This window comes from Natrix helvetica (assembly GCF_964273705.1).
Source record: "Natrix helvetica genome assembly, chromosome: Z".
Lineage (NCBI taxonomy): Eukaryota > Metazoa > Chordata > Lepidosauria > Squamata > Natricidae > Natrix > Natrix helvetica.
The window spans coordinates 109928793-109944775 of record NC_138554.1 but is presented as its reverse complement, the minus strand read 5'-3'; the positions used below and the strand labels follow the sequence as shown (position 1 = coordinate 109944775).

General features: G+C 37.6%; 1 protein-coding gene across 3 annotated transcripts in view; it reads left to right on the top strand.

Moving 5' to 3' along the window:
• Positions 1 to 2113: 2113 nt before the first annotated feature.
• CASD1 (CAS1 domain containing 1) overlaps positions 2114 to 15983 on the top strand; it is a gene marked incomplete at its 3' end in the record, with an annotated part of 45310 nt that continues 31440 nt past the window's right edge. The window contains exon 1 of one of the 3 annotated variants that reach the window (XM_081971660.1): positions 2114 to 2638. In XM_081971660.1, the coding sequence (XP_081827786.1) occupies positions 2506 to 2638 (133 nt within the window). In that variant the 5' untranslated portion in view covers positions 2114 to 2505. The remainder of the gene's footprint in view (positions 2639 to 15983) is intronic. The other 2 variants (XM_081971659.1, XM_081971658.1) reach the window with 2 other exon arrangements.

The window sequence follows — 15983 nt, the reverse complement described above, 5'->3', positions numbered from 1 at the left end:
TTGTTTGTACAATGTTATATATGTGAGTATCGTGCTGGGATCTCTACCAACAGTATGGAAGCTGCCAAAATTTTCTGTATACCTATTTACCCTCCCCTAAATATTTGAAAACCAATAAAACTTTGGTTAAAAAAAAAATACACCGACCAGCGTCTAACAAAACAGAGAGAGCTAACAGTCATTCTGGCTCCCTCTTATGGCTGCTTGAGGTAACAAACCAATTACATTTCTTAATCATTTAAAGTAACAGTAAAGTAATCATTGCCAAGCCAAGCCTAGGGTTACATCCCTAACACCTTCTAAGCTAGAGCAGCAGTGTTCATTAGCTGGAGATAATGGCACAATTTCAACAGCAGAAAGAAGTTTTTAGTCTGCAAAATATATTCTCAGAAATACAGAAATTATCAAATACACGTGAGAGGATAGAGAAGAAGTTGGATGACAGTGCATCTAACAGCAAAATATGATGAAGAAATTGAAGATGTTTATCAAAGGGAAAAAGTGGCGGTTAAAATCCTAAAAATCGAAGAGGAAAATAAAGAAATTAAATTTTCTGATATTTATGGTGATTGGTTTGCCTCTGAAAATGGAAAGAGTGGAATACTGAAAGAGGAATTAAATGGAGGGGAAATCTACCCCAGATGGCAAGATACAGAAAAAGAAAAAACAAAAGAATTTATGGATTTAAAGAGAGAAATTTTATTAGCAACATCATTGATAACACTACCGACAATCAAAGATAAGCTGATTAAGGAAACAGAAGACGGGCAGCGAAATTACATGAGGGGTTTTATAAGCAAGGAGTTGCTAAGAGGAGTCCATACAAATTTGATTAAGGAAATGATTAGAGGACTGACACCACAAATGGCAGAAGATATGAGACTGTTTTGCTATTGGAAAGATACAGGTTGATAGATGGAAAAGTATAATTTAAAACTAGTTAAACTTAGTGAAATTTAGTGACAATAGATATAGTTAAATAAATAATTGATAATGATAATAATGTATACAATGTGTAGTGTTATGATAAGCAATAATGGGATATGAATATTGAATGGTATCCATGAAAGGAAGATTAGAAACCCTTTTGGATTATATATAAAGGTTAATAAAAAAGAACTAAGTTAGATACAGTTAAGTCTTGAATATTAGGGGGAAAATATTATGATACAGGATATAGTTAAATAAAGGAGGGATAATGATAACAACGTATATATAGGTTTGGGTACAACATAAGGAAACTGGATGTAAATTGTAAACAGTGATTTGGAAAGAAGGATTAGAAAACTTTGTTATTAAATATTATGGATGTTTAGCTAGAATAGGACATAAGGATTCAGTGTTATTGGAGGATTTTAGAAATAGTAAATGAAATGCCAGTATGTGGTTATGTATTAAATCTTGGTATATTTTATGATGGACGTTTAAACAATTATAGTCAAATGAAAAGGGAGATATGATGATGGTAATATGTATAAATATCTGAGTACTTGAGTTAATATGAATTATGTTTGTTGACGAGATGCACGAAAGCCTATTTGTAACCAACTGATACACTTTCTACAGTATGTAAAGAAGGATGTGTTGTCTTTGTTTTGAAAATTAAAAAAAACGTTTATAAAAAAGAAAGGACACTTCCTAGTTTTCGGGAGAGTAAAAGATGGGAGGGGTACTTTTACAAGATACTTTTGAACTAACCTTACATAAAGATAGGGCGAGTATTCATGGGTATACTTTTTGCCTGGGTATCAGGTATGGCTAATGAGTAGCTGCTCCCTCACCGCCTCCTTCTGAGTCAAACTAGCCCGTGTTTCTCCCGCGAAGGTCTGCCCTTGCAGTTTAAGCAGGTGGGGAGAAAATATTAGACACCACTCCAGTATCTTCATTCACTATGAGCCAGAATGCCATAAAAGGAGGGCAAAGACGACTGAAGTGGGGGGAAAGGCTCCCTCTCTGCTCTCCCAGCTGTCCCACCGAGCCCCGCGTTGGATGGAACGGGAGGCGGGTGCGGCAGCAGCGGATCCTCCTCGGTAGAGGGAGAGGAGCACAGAGGACCAGTGACGGTCAGCATTTCTCTTTGACAACTTGGAAAGTGTATGGACTTCAATTCCCAAGATTCCCCAGCCAGCTGGCTGGGGAATTCTGGGAATTGAAGTCCGCCTATCTTCAATTTGTTATAAGGTTAGAGGAACCGCTACCCGAGGTCTTTGCCCCAGGAGGCGGCAACGAGTTCCCTGGCTGCCGAGTTGAAAAGGCGACGAGTAGGAGGAGAAAACAGGGGAGGGGTCTGCGCCGCCGAGAGAGGCGGTGGGACGCTGAGCAGGAGCGACTCAAACGGGCGGTAGTGACGCCCTTTCAGCGGCAGGGCCGTTCCTCTCGCCTTTCCGCCGACTGCAGCAACAGCAGCAACAACTGCTTTTCTCCTTCCCTCCTGGGAGCCCAAGCGCTGCCCGTGTGCGCCCGCCCGCCCGCTTCTTCGCGCACTGTTGTCATGGAGGAGCCAAGATGGCGGCCCTGGCCTACAGCTTGGGCAAGCGGGAAATCAACCACTACTTCAGCGTGAGGAGCGCGAAAGCCCTGGCGCTGGCCGCTGTTCTCCTGCTCACCGCCTGCTACGCCGTCTCCCGTCGGTATCAAGGTGAGTAAAGACCGGGGCGGTGGGGGGGACATCATGTCCGCAGGCGGGGACTGGCTAAGGAGAGGGACATCACCGCGAAAGGTCTGCGGACTGCTGCTTCGTCTCCGTAGGGAAGAGCGTGTCACAGACTTCCGCGGATCCGAAGGGGTGGTCATTTGGGAGCGGGGCCTTTTGAGGTCCTCAGCCGACTTGGTCGCGGGGTTTTTCTCCTCCCAGGTAACATAGAAGGGCCGGCCAGGTAACTGAGGAGTCGGCTAGCATCTGCCCCAGAGAGCATCCTGCTCCCTCTGGCCTCTTTTCCATTACGTTGGGACGGATACGCGATCATATTTCTCTGCTTGGTTCCTTTCCCTCACAGACAGGTGCCTTTTCACTTGTTCAGATAAAGCAACAGCCCCCAATTAAGCCAAGCACTTCCTCATTTGTTACCATGCAGGAGGTGTAACGAATTCAGAGTTATCTAAAGAAATTCCTTGCCCTGAGGGGTAGGTCTAATTAGCACTGCTCATTATAAACAATGATGGGAAATGGGAGTGACGGTATTAAGGATGCATTTTGACAGCCTTGCAGGAAGTGGCTTGACAAGCAAAGTAGATCCTGAAAGATAAGCCAGCAATGATATATTTTGAAGAATAGAGGTTTGGATCACCTTCATGGTGCTTTGTTTTCTAGCTCCAGTGCAATTGGTATGGTAATTACAACTATTTGGGCTGCCATTTCAAACAATTGGTAACTATGATGACAAAATAAAGGCAAGGAAACTAGCAGGACCAGTGTAATGACTAGGGAGGCAGCATCTGATTCAGCATGCTTTGATTTGCTATCTTGGTGTCCTATAGTCCTTATCTATCAAGATAGATAGTAGCAAAATGGTAACAACTTCCAGTGAATGTGTAACATGTGTGTAAGTTATTTGCATTTAAAATCAAGACTTACCCCATTACAGGTAGTCCTCAACTTATGTCCACAACTGTGCCCCAAATTTCTTAAGTAAGTTTTGCCCCAGTATAGTATAAATCTTTATTACGCTCAAAGACCAGCAATACACATTACTTTTTACCATATGTTAAAAAGTACTGACATTAAGATATAATTAAAACATATTGACGTTAAAAGTAGATAATAACATACGTGTTCTCAATTTGTTCAGGTCACTCCCTGGTTTACCTGGGTGCAAAGCCGATAGGTATGGGAGTAAATACAATGGTCCAGAAATTGTCAGAGATATGTCCAAATAATTGGTACAAGATGACAAATAATTGGTACAAGATGACAAATACACTTCTGTAACCAATTTTTTTCTTGTGGACATTGCAGCAACCCAGAACTTTGCCACTGCATACTTGGTAGCCAGGTTTGTGTCCTGGAGGAGAAAACCTAGATAAAAATTGTCTGCCTTCCCTGGGAATCTCTCTAATAAGGGGAGAATATGTGCAGACCTACAAGTTCTGTATAGAACACAGTGTAATAGAACTTGTGAGATATCTTCCACTTCTCCTTACCACATATACAAACCGTTCTGCTGGTGTTCTCTTATACCTGCCCTGGAGGAGTGCTGAAGGAAGAATGTTAAATCTGGCTCTGAAGAAAGTTGTTTTGGGAAGATGAGGTCATTTAGATACCTTGCCGATTCCCACACACCCTGTTTGATTCGGTCCCTACTGTGGAGAGGCAACCTATTTAGTTCTTCTTGGAACTCCATGTCCTTCATTCTGTTGATTACTACTTGCTTTGCTTGATCAAAACCTAGAGACATTAAGAATACCGGTGAGAGCCCATAAGAGCCAAGCTTGTGATCAATCGCCTGTTTCCAGGGAGAGGGGAAGTTGTCAGACAACACTAGTGGGGACAGTCCCTCTGGAAAGAAATGCATTTTAAGCCAATGAATGATCATCATCTTCCAGGCTCTTACCTGAATTTGAGGCATGCCTGTCTCAATTCTTAACTGGTCATTTGGAGTTCCAGGTGCAGCTAAGATGGCTCGCAGGAATTTAGTTTGTATGGTTTCTAGCAAATCTTTCTTTGCAAGATTCCTGTTTGTGCCTCATATAGAATTTGTGCCAATGTTTTGGCCTCAAAAAGCTTTAAGACAGCAGGTACTAACTGACCTCCGCCTGTGTAAAAGAAATGTTTAATTGTGTTTGATTGGCTGCTTGTAATGTGTGATCCAGGTGTACCACCCCAAGGTATCTAAATGTTCTAACCTGTTCCAAGCTATGTCCTTCTATTTTCCAGGGGTATTGGCTAGGTCTTTTAGCAAAAACTAAAAAAAAATATTTATCAAAATTAAGGACCAGCTTGTTTTGCCTGCAGTAGCCGAGTGTTGCCCTAATTGCTCTCTTCAGTTCTACAGGGGTTTGTGAAATAATAGCAGCAGCAGCAGCATATAAGAGAATTGGAACTTTGCGTTGTGCTAGGTTAGGAGGATGGAAATCAGGGTTCTGTAAGAGATCAATCAGGAGATTAATATAGAAGTTAAAGAGGGATGGGGACAAGATGCAACCCTGCCGTATCCCTTTTTGTACCCTTACTGGGCCGGTTAAACTCCCTTGGGGATTGCACCAAATTTTCAAGATGGAATTGGCATACAATTTTTGTATGAGGAAGAGGAGGTGTTTATCAATAGTGGTGCATTTTAATTTCTCTCAGAAGGTGATCCTGGATATTGAATCAAAGGCCTGCTTAAAATCAAGGAAGGCCACAAAAAGAGAGGATTTTTTTTTATATGTGTATTTTTGTACTAAATGGTGGAGTACCAAGATATTATCCACCGTAGATCTTCCTTCTCTAAAACCGGCTTGTTCATCTTTGATTATCCCTCCTGAAATTAGCCAATCCTGAACTTTATAGTTTAGGTGTTTGGCATACAATTTACTAATAACGCTCAGAAGACTAATGGGTCTATAATTGCCTGGGTCATTTCTATTACCATTTTTTATAAATGGGTATGATAATTGCTACTCCCCAATTTCTTGGCATATTGCCTGTTTTATCTATAAATGTAAACAGATATGCTAAAAGTGGAGCCCACCCACTGGTGTTCTTTTTGATTATTTCTGGCAGGACATTATCAGCACCGGGTACCTTATTAGCCTTTAGGGCTCTGATCAGCCGGGATATCTCTTCTGGTGTAACAGGTGGACAGTAAGGAGTTTGGTCCAAACTAGTTTGGCTCTCCTTGGTTACATAGTCAGGGTCTGTATAAAGCTCCCTAAAATATTCTTCCCAGGCATGAATCGGAACCTGATTAGTTGGGGGTAGGGGAGGTTTCCCCAATCCTCAGGTGATGTACCAAAAAAGGGATGTGTTTTTTGTCCTGACTGCTGTAATTAGTCTTTGCCAAGACTCCATCCGAGCTGCACTTTTCTTTTCTTTTAGAAGGTTCTTATATTTTGTTTTCAGCTGCTTTAAGTACTGAGTGTGATCCTCAAAAGGGGCATTTTTACTTTTCTTGTACTCCATATTATATATCCTTTTTAGTTGCATGCTATCTCTATCGAACCATTTTTTATTCTTTGAAACTGGCTAGTGTTCTGTTAATGAGAACTGAATTCAAATTTAAAATTAAAGTTTAAACCCCTCTAAGTAAGATCCTCCAGACTTATTCCTTAGTAGAGATGTACGTAGCTCTATGGATTCTGGATCTAACATACATTTGGTAACTTCCTTAGCATTTTTTTTCATTCCATTTAATTTTTACCTGGGTATTTTGACTCTCTAACCTGGGTAGGTGGGCTGTGCCTGCCCTTAGAGATTTCTGGTGTAATGTGAGAGTAAGGAGTATTGCATTATGATGGCTTTCCAGTCGCGAGTCTACCTCCATCTTCTGTAAGAACTTCAGGATGTCATATGATATTATCTAGTAATCAACTGTGGATTTTCTTCCTGCTCCCCCGATAAGTATATTTTGGTGGATAGTCACCCAATGTGGACCCATTAAAGATCCAAAGATCCAAACGTACAGTCATTTGTCTTACACACAAACCTGCCCGATTTGCTTTAGGGTCTTTAAATTGTCTGGAATGCAGGGATTCACCTGCTACATTTTCATCATAGTGGATCTTAAATTGATTAAATAATGCTTGATCATTTGGTCCCATCTACTGTTTAAGTCCCCCCGCCCAAATAATTATTGCTGCTTTTTCTGAGCAGCCAAGAATAAAATCTTCTATGCTGTCCCAAATCTTGTTGATCACATTATTCTTATTAAGTGGAAGAATATAGATATTAAAAAGCAAACTCTACCTATTTAAATAAGAGTAATGTAGTTACAACCCATGGCTGGAAAGGTGGCAGTGATACACATTTAAATTGCAAGGATGTATTAACTAATGTCACAATACCCCCTTTAGCTCTCCTCCCCCCCACTTGCTTGGGACAGCTGGGTTTTAGTTAACCCAATAACCATCTAACTGAATCTCTGTAGAGGCCCAGGTTTCCTGTAAAAAGAGGATGTCAAATTGTGATATATAGTAAAAAAAGATTTGGTTTTTTGATGGAACAAACCAACCCGCTATATTCCAGGATATAAGGGAAAGTGGGTGATCTTTTGCAGCTCATCAGGAAACTTGATTTATACAAAGGGAAGTTGTCTGGTTGTTGCCATGGATTGAGGTGTCATCACACACAGAATTGACCTACTTTGAAAGTAGGGAGTCCCATCTAAAGTCCTGTGTAGACTCTTGAAGAATTTGTACAGGGTAAGAGGTTTTAGCACCAGCTAACAGAGCTTCCATTCCAATGCCTCTTCTCTGGGTGTAGGAGAAGGCATTATTAAGTCATATTTCATTCTTTAAGATGGTGGCTCTGTGGGTCATCTCTAAGTTTCTTGGTTTGGTGCTGAAGATGTCATGGGATATTCACACAGGGATGAAAGCATCTCCATCTCTACTGGACCTCTAATGCCCCCTTTGGGTCTTGGATTCTATTTTCCTTGCTCTTGTATTCATGCAATCCCTTGTTCTCTGGGGAAGACGTTAGAGGCTCAATTATTGGGAAAACCAGATCTGCTGTGTTCATTGTGACCAATAAGGATTTCTTTAAATTTTCTAACTTGAATAATATATTGTCTTGTTCTTTTTTTGGGAGAGTGTGAAAAGCATTAATGAGACCACTTCTGTGCTGTTAAGTATCTCTTCACCGGCCAAGGCTAGTTGACTCCCACTGTCTTTCCCTTTCCCGAGGTTGAAAATGAGGAGGAGGCAGCCACCTTGGGAGCTCGCATGTTAACAAATAACAGAGTAACCCTTTCCTCACCAAAGACTCTGATGGGAAAGATTTGAAAGGAGGCTAAATGTGCCTTTATCTTGAATAGCATCTGTGGTATGATGGGCTGTTTGAAAGACAGGAGAATCTGCTTCCAATTTGGGGCTTTAGGGAGCCACTCCACAGCATAGAGATCAATCAGACCCCTGTGACAGTGAAGAAGCTGACTTAGGGAATTTAGTATTGCACTTCTGGAATTCCAATGTCCATAATTAAGTCCATTCATATGAATCCTAAAAGCAATCCTTTGGGTTTGTAGTGAGCGATGTGATTGTTGTAATTGGGGGAGATGTGCTTTCTGGCTTCTTCTTTATTAATACCTTTCCCTCTCGTTGCCTTGTCTGGGGAGGAACTGTTTTTCTGAGAGGACTGCCACTTTTTATCCAACTCTTTAACTGTTTCTCTGGCTCTTTACTCTTTTTCCTCTTCCTTATCCTGCGTATGGCAGTTAATCAAATCTTCTGCAAAAACTTTAGTGGGGGTGCCTGGGGCCCGATATTGTACTTGAAGAAAAACAGCTAAGTCTTTTTTCAATGTCTCTACATCATGTTGGATGGCAATTAATTGTTTGAATATTGAAACCACTGTTTGCGCTGTGAGAAGGCATTGCTTGCCATAAACTCCATTGAATTTTCCCAAGGTAAACTCTCCGTACTCTGAATTATCTGGTTGTTGTTCGCCTTTTGTTGTTGTTGTTCGAATTTTGATCACATGCCCATGGGGATGCTGTTCATAAGTATGAAAAATGGTCATGTCACTTTTTTCCAGTGCTGTTGTAACTTTGAAGATCACTGAGTGAATTGTTGCAAGTCAAGGACTACATGTAATATATAAACCATATAGCCAAAAGCTATTTGAAGAATAGGAATGTAAAGGAGCAAGAGTGTCTTTGTTTCTCTGTGCATTCTGAATCATTATAATAGGAATTACTTCATTTTATGCATAGTGACAAATGGCTGCAGGATTTGCTACATTGTGAGGATAAGAAACTGTTGAAATAAAACTCTTATGAAACACCTGTACTTATCGGAGTTTAAAAATTCTAGAAAAAGTTAGTGCTTTCCTGTTCAGCATCAAGTGACAGACCAAAAGGAAATCCATGCTTAACAACCATTTGTTTAGCAACCGTTCAAAATTATGATACTGCTGAATAAAATGGCGTATAAGCACTCCTCCTGCTTACAATAGTTGCAGCATCCTTGTGGACACATGACTGGGATTCAGTCATTGGCAACCTTTGTGCATTTAGAAGGTTGCAGTGTTATATGGCCACAATTTGCAACCTTCCCAGTTAGCTTCTGTCAAGCAGAGTAAATGAGAAAGTCAGCAGGAGATTGCAAGCTGAGGTTATTTGATATCTCAATCATTACTGCTACTGCCATCATTAAGTGGGTGGGTTACAGGATATATTTTGCTTAGCAATTGCTTTGCTTATAGTTATAGTTTATGTCTGAAACTAAGAGAAAGGCTAGAAGTAAGGGAACGTTGGAAGAACTGTTTCGAAAATTTGAATGGTAATAGTTATATGTTACAAAGGAATTCAAATATCAGTTTTGGCATCCAAGAAAAAAAATGAAAATGAAATCATAAATACTTGGTGAATGTTGGCAATCAAACTGCATATGTTATTTGTATAATTGGAAAAGGTTTGGACAAATTATTTAATATATTCAGGGCTTGTCCTGCCTGTCATTTGTAAGAACACCATTGTTTTATTGTACAGAGAAAAGCTAATAACAGTGAGTCAAAAATTAAAGGACATTAGGTGCTTGGCAGAAATTGCTTGGAAAGGTGATTGGCGAAATTGGTTGAAAGGAGATAAATACATATTTTCATTCTTCAGCAGCTGAAAGCAGTTACATTCTGTTGCCATCATGTTCATGCATCCCTAACCCAAACACATATTCCTGAGCCCTTGTAACAGGTGTTTGAGCCTTTATTTCATCAAGACTCACAATCGGATGGTTAATGAATACATACTGAGTTTGAACATTTACAGCTGCTGCTACAGATCCATATTATTGACTGGTACTTCCTTTCTGGATGTGGAATCCTAGTCACAGATTTCTTCTGATGATGTAATCTGATTTCAAAATTCCACATCTAATTTCTTATTTTTAGCTTGTAATTTTAAAATACTTTCTAAATGTTTTAGATTAGTATATTTATTTGGTGTATTTTAATCCATTCTTTAAGTAAAAAAACCTTACGTATAAAATAAATAAACAACTTATTTTGATCCTTATATGCTCACAATCCGAAAAACACCTCATGGAACAAGACTTGAGGAGAAAGGAATAAAGAAAATCAAAGCCAGATATTTTGAAAAAAGCAATTTAGAGATAATTTGGGTCCTAAATTTATATAACAAAATCATTTTAATATACCTAGTTAGAGAAGCCTGTGTAAGAAACCTTGGAGGGAAGTTCTCAGCCATCAAGAAATTGAAAGTTTTCAATGAAATAATATGTACGAGAGAAGCAGTATAACACTGATGCATGTTTCCCTTCTTCCCTTCACCAATCTGCCTGTCTCCCAATTTCCCAGCATCCTCTCTTTCCTTACCTTCTGTCACATCAAAGTGCCAAGTTTCTGTCTGGAACAAAATGTCTCTGTGTTGTTCTATGTTCAGGACAGAACAACCTTGTTTTGTTCTGTACATGGAATGGATCAAAACTCCCCAAACATGCAATTTCAGTTTGGGCACATTGTTTGAAACCAGCTGTTTTGCACCTAGAACAATTAATGAATAGAGAACTTTGCATATCCCTAGGGGAGCAATTACAAGCAAGATAATTCAGTTATTCAGTTAGTAAGATTTTTATACTACATCTAATTGCTTTTCTTTCTATTTTGGCAATGTACCAAACTCAAAAACAAAACAAACCTCTGGGGTTGTAATATTAGATTCCATTTTCATCAGTGTTTTTCCATAATCACTTATTTTTAAAGTGATAGCAATCTTAATAATTGCCAATTTTGTTATATTTACTTATTTAAAAGAATTGTATGGCCAGACATCTTAGAATGCAACTCTAATTGATACAGCTAAGAAACCAAGTTTTTTTTCCTTTTTTTTTCTATGTAACAACGTTTTGTGGATTGAAGTGATTGTAACACTTCCCATTTCTCCTCTTAAGTGAATGAATTGATTTTTTCTTCTATTCCCTGTTACTTTATTTTTTGGCTGAACCAAAACCTCTTTTTTATTTTAACAATTCTTCCTTCTACTGTTTATTAAATTTTATTAAAGATACTTAGAAACTTTTGCTTTTTTTTAAAGCCTGAAACGAATAAGAGAAAGTTGAATCTGCCACTCAGAAGCCAGAACTTGGTTTTTCTTTTTCGTTTGAAACAATGTATCTTCTGTTCTATGTTCCTTGATTTTACTGAAGTTGGAGGGTTTGTAGCTTGGATAAGAGAAGGAAAAGAAAAGATAGAACCCTCCATCTCTGAAAAAATTAGAAGAAACTTGTGCATAAGTGATTTCAAAATAAAAGTATTTTTATACATCAAAGAGATATTGAAGGCGAGAGTGGCAGTGGAGTTTAGATTTTTTTCCCCGGAAATATGTATCTACATACAGATGAGGAAGCCTTAAGTCTCCAAGATGTTTTGGATGGACTTCAAAATTTATTGGAAGGATCAGAGAGATTTGATAAGAAGTTGGATAAATTATTGTTTTGCGTAGCAAAAGATGAAGGGGTTGGAGCTCCAAAAACTAAAGAAGAGAATGAAGATATAGAAGATAAAGGCAAGACAACAGATGAATCTACTAATGAAGCACCCATGAGTGAAAGTGAAAAGATATTGAAAAGTGAATTTGACTATCTGGAGATCTACCTCTCTATCTGGAGCTCTACCTCTCTTGTCAAAATATGGATTTGATGATGGAATTAAGAAGAGAAACAGCTTTAGAAAGACGTCTGATAATCAAAGACATGTTAATTTTAATACCAGCTGAAGGGCAACGAGACTATATGAGAGATCTTTTGAGCAAAAAAGTGCAGAGAGAAGTTTTCAAGAACTCTATAAAGAAGCTAATAAGAGAATTGACGCAACAACTGGCTAAAGAGATAAGAGTGTTTTATTACTGGAAAGACACAGGTTGACAATGAATGCTGATAATTAAAAACTTAGTTAATCTTTGGTGATTAATAAGTAGGACTTTGTAGATGCTTATAGAATATTTTTGTTTGTAAAATGTTTATTCATTAACAGATAATCCATTATGATAATAACAGTGAAATAATAATTTTAATTAGTTAAAACAATTTGGATATAAACCGTAAATTGGGACCTGGGAAAAAGATTTATTAATTTTACCAATATTTTTTTGTTTGGATTTTGTTATAAAGATGTAATCTCTTCTGGGTACTTATAAATTCTACTAATAAAATTTTGTTTAGATTTATTATAAAGATGTTAGATACCTACAATAACAATAATGAAATGTTACTGGTTAAAGAGATAAGATTGTTTTGTTACTGGAAACACAGGTTGACAAGGAGTGTTGATAATTAAAAACAGTTAATCCTTGATGATTAATAAGTAGGATTTTGTAGATGATTATAGAATGTCTTTGTTTTTAAAATGTTTATTCGTTAACAAATAATCCATTATGATAATAATAATGAAATAATAACTTTAATTAGTAAAAACAATTTGGATATAAACTATAACTTGGGACCTGGGGAAAAGATTTATCAATTTTACTAACACTTTTTTGTTTTGGATTTTGTTATAAAGATGTAATCGCTCCTGGGTACTTATAAATTCTATTTATAAATTTATGCTTAGATTTATTATAAAGATGTTAGATAACTACAATAACAATAACGAAATGTTACCGTAATGGATAATGTTTAATGATTTTATATGTGTTAGCATTGGTGAAAACAACTGTTTACAGAAACAGCTAATGAATGCCAGTATGTGGTTGTGTCTTTAAATATAAATGATTCTAGATAAAAGCATGTTTAAACAATTATAGTTAAATGAGAATGATGGTACCTTGATGGTAAAATACATAAAGACTTTTGATTTAAAATGTACAATCCAATCTGAATGAAGTATAAAGAATGATTGTGGTAGCAACGCACGAAATTTATTTGTAACCAGTCGGCATGCTTTCTGGAAGATGTAATGAAGAATGATTTTTTTTGTGTGTGTTTTTTATTTAAAACAATAAAAAAATTTCCAAAAAAATTTAAAAAAAGAAAGAAGCCAAGAGTATTTAGGTAGCTCTACTTGTAATTTCTTTATTTCTAAATGCAAAATAAAAAACTGCATCTAACTATGCAGTTAGGAGAGAGAAAAGAGTGCCAATAGTTCTCAAGTTACAACTATTGGGACTGGAATTTAAGTCATAAGTTGTTGCAGTTATAAATTGAGTGGGGCCCAATTTTATGGCAATTTGGGTGACAAGTAAATGAATTTTGAATGGTCACTAAGCAAATGACATGGCTATAAGTGAATCCAGCTTCCCAATGGGCATTATTTTCTGGAAAGCAGCAAAAATCATAAATTCTGATAATGTGATTGCAGGATACTGTAATTGGTCATAAAGGCAAGCTGGTTGTCAAATGCCCAAATTATGGTACCATGACCACGTGGTTTGTGTGGCATAAGTACAGGTTGTATGTCACTTTTTCAAACGCCTTCATAATTTTGAATGGTGGTTAAACAAATTATCATAAGTTGAGAACTACCTGTGAGCTTTACATATATCTGTGTTGTGTATTAATATTATGTTGCCAGTTGTTTTGGGACTATACCCAAGACGCCTATTACTATTGGTATTACCTTTGCTTTCTTTGCCATAGTCATTTTATTTCTATTTACAATCTTTGTATTTTGTTATCTTCTCCAGTTTTTCCCTTCTATTCTGCTGTCTCCAGCTTACTGCCATATCCATTATACAAACTGTTTTTTGTCTTTATTAATCAACAGTTGTTAGGCCTAATGTGACATGTGCCAACCTGTTTGAATCTCAAGGATCAGAGCACTTTAGGTTCTTCATTTTCTATTTGTCTATCTTATGGTCCCATCTGTTTTTGCTTACAACCTATTATTGTTACTTTACTGTGCCATTGTTTGTAGGCAGCCCGTGCAATTATATAGCAGGAGCCAACCAGGTAATACACTTTCTTCAGCTTCTTTACAAAGTTTATTATTATTATTGGTTCATCATTCAATCAATTAAATATTTAGAGTAGATTAGGTATTTTTATCTGCCTACCAATTATTATTATTATTATTATACGATTGTATCACAGCGGCCAGTTGTTTCGCCGGATTTGGCATTAATTACTAGTTGGGCTCCACCCAGGGACCTAGGATGTCGTAACGTATTTTTGTAATATGTGTGCGGATCCAAGCAGTGCGGCCTTTTGCATTTGACTGATGGTGATTTTGTCAATTTTTAACTGTTTTAAATGTAATTCCAGTGCTTTTGGAATAGCACCCAGTGTGCTGATTACCACTGGAATTACCATTGCTGGTTTGTGCCATAATCGTTGGATTTCGATTTTTAAGTCCTGGTATTTCGCGATTTTTTCATATTCCTTCTCGGCGACCCTGCTATCACCTGGTATTGCGATGTCTATGATTGTAACCTTATTTTTCTCAACCAGTGTGATGTCTGGTGTATTATGCGCCAGTATTTTATCCATTTGTATGCGAAAAGATCTTGACCATCTGACCCTCGACGACTTTTTCAGGCTTATGTTCCCACCAGTTTGTTGCTGTTTTAATATTATAATTTTTGCACAAATTCCAGTGGATCATTTGTGCCACTGAATTGTGCCGCATTTTATAGTCAGTCTGCGTGATTTTTTTTCAGCAGCTGAGTATGTGGTCAACAGTTTCATCAGCCTCTTTGCAAAGTCTACATTTGGCATCATCAGAGGATTTTTCGATTTTGGCCTTAATGGCATTTGTGTGGATAGCTTGTTCTTGCGCAGCCAGAATAGTGACTCTGTTTCTTTCTTTAATGTACCTGCTGTTAACCATAACCAAGTTTTTTCACTGTCCACTTTATCTTTTATGTTTTCCAGAAATTGGCCACGCAATGCTTTGTTCTGCCAACTCTCCATTCTTAATTTTATCACATCTTTTCTGTATTCTTGTTTCGTCTGTTGGGCCCTCAATAGATTTTTGTTCTTTACTTCGATTAATAGATGTTCTTGACTTTCTTTTAAATAATCAGCCAGTGCATGTTTTTCTTCTTCAACTATTTGCTTCACTTGTAATAATCCTCTGCCACCTGATTTTCGGGGTAGGTATAGTCTATCAATATCACCACGTGGATGTAAACTGTAGTGCATTGACATTAGTTTCCTGGTTTTTCGGTCCAAAATGTCCAAATCAGCTTGTGTCCAGTTAACTATACCAGCTGTGTATCTTATAACTGGTTTTGCCCAGGTGTTTATGGCCTTGATTGTATTTCCACCATTCAATTTAGATTTCAAAATTTTCCTAACTCTGTTGGTGTACTCTCCCCTGACAATAGTTTTTACTTGTCCATGCTTGATGTTATCCAACTGCAGAATGCCTAAGTATTTGTAGGCTTCATTTTCGTTGCATTTAATTAGTTGGCCATTGGGCATTTCAATTCCCTCATATGTAGTGATTTTGCCCCTTTTTATGGATACAGTGGCACATTTTTCATGCCAAACTGCATTGAAATATCTGTGCTGAATACTCGGACTGGGTTTGTCAATGATTGGATTTCTATTTCTGACTTTCCATAGAGTTTCAAATCATCCATATATAATAAATGCGAAATTTTTTCAGCTTCTTTGGCTGTTTGGTAGCCTAATTTCATTTTTTTAAAGATTACTGATAGTGGGATCATCGCGATGATGAAGAGAAGAGGTGAAAGTGAATTACCCTGGAAAATTCCTCGCTTGATATTAACCATTCCGTAGTTCTCTTTCCCTACTGCCAACTCAGTTCTCCATTGTTTCATCGCCTTTTCAGTAAAGGATGTAATATTTTTGCTAATGCCAGTTGTTTCTAAGCATTTTATGATCCAACTATGTGGCAATGAGTTGAATGCCTTTTTGTAATCAATCCA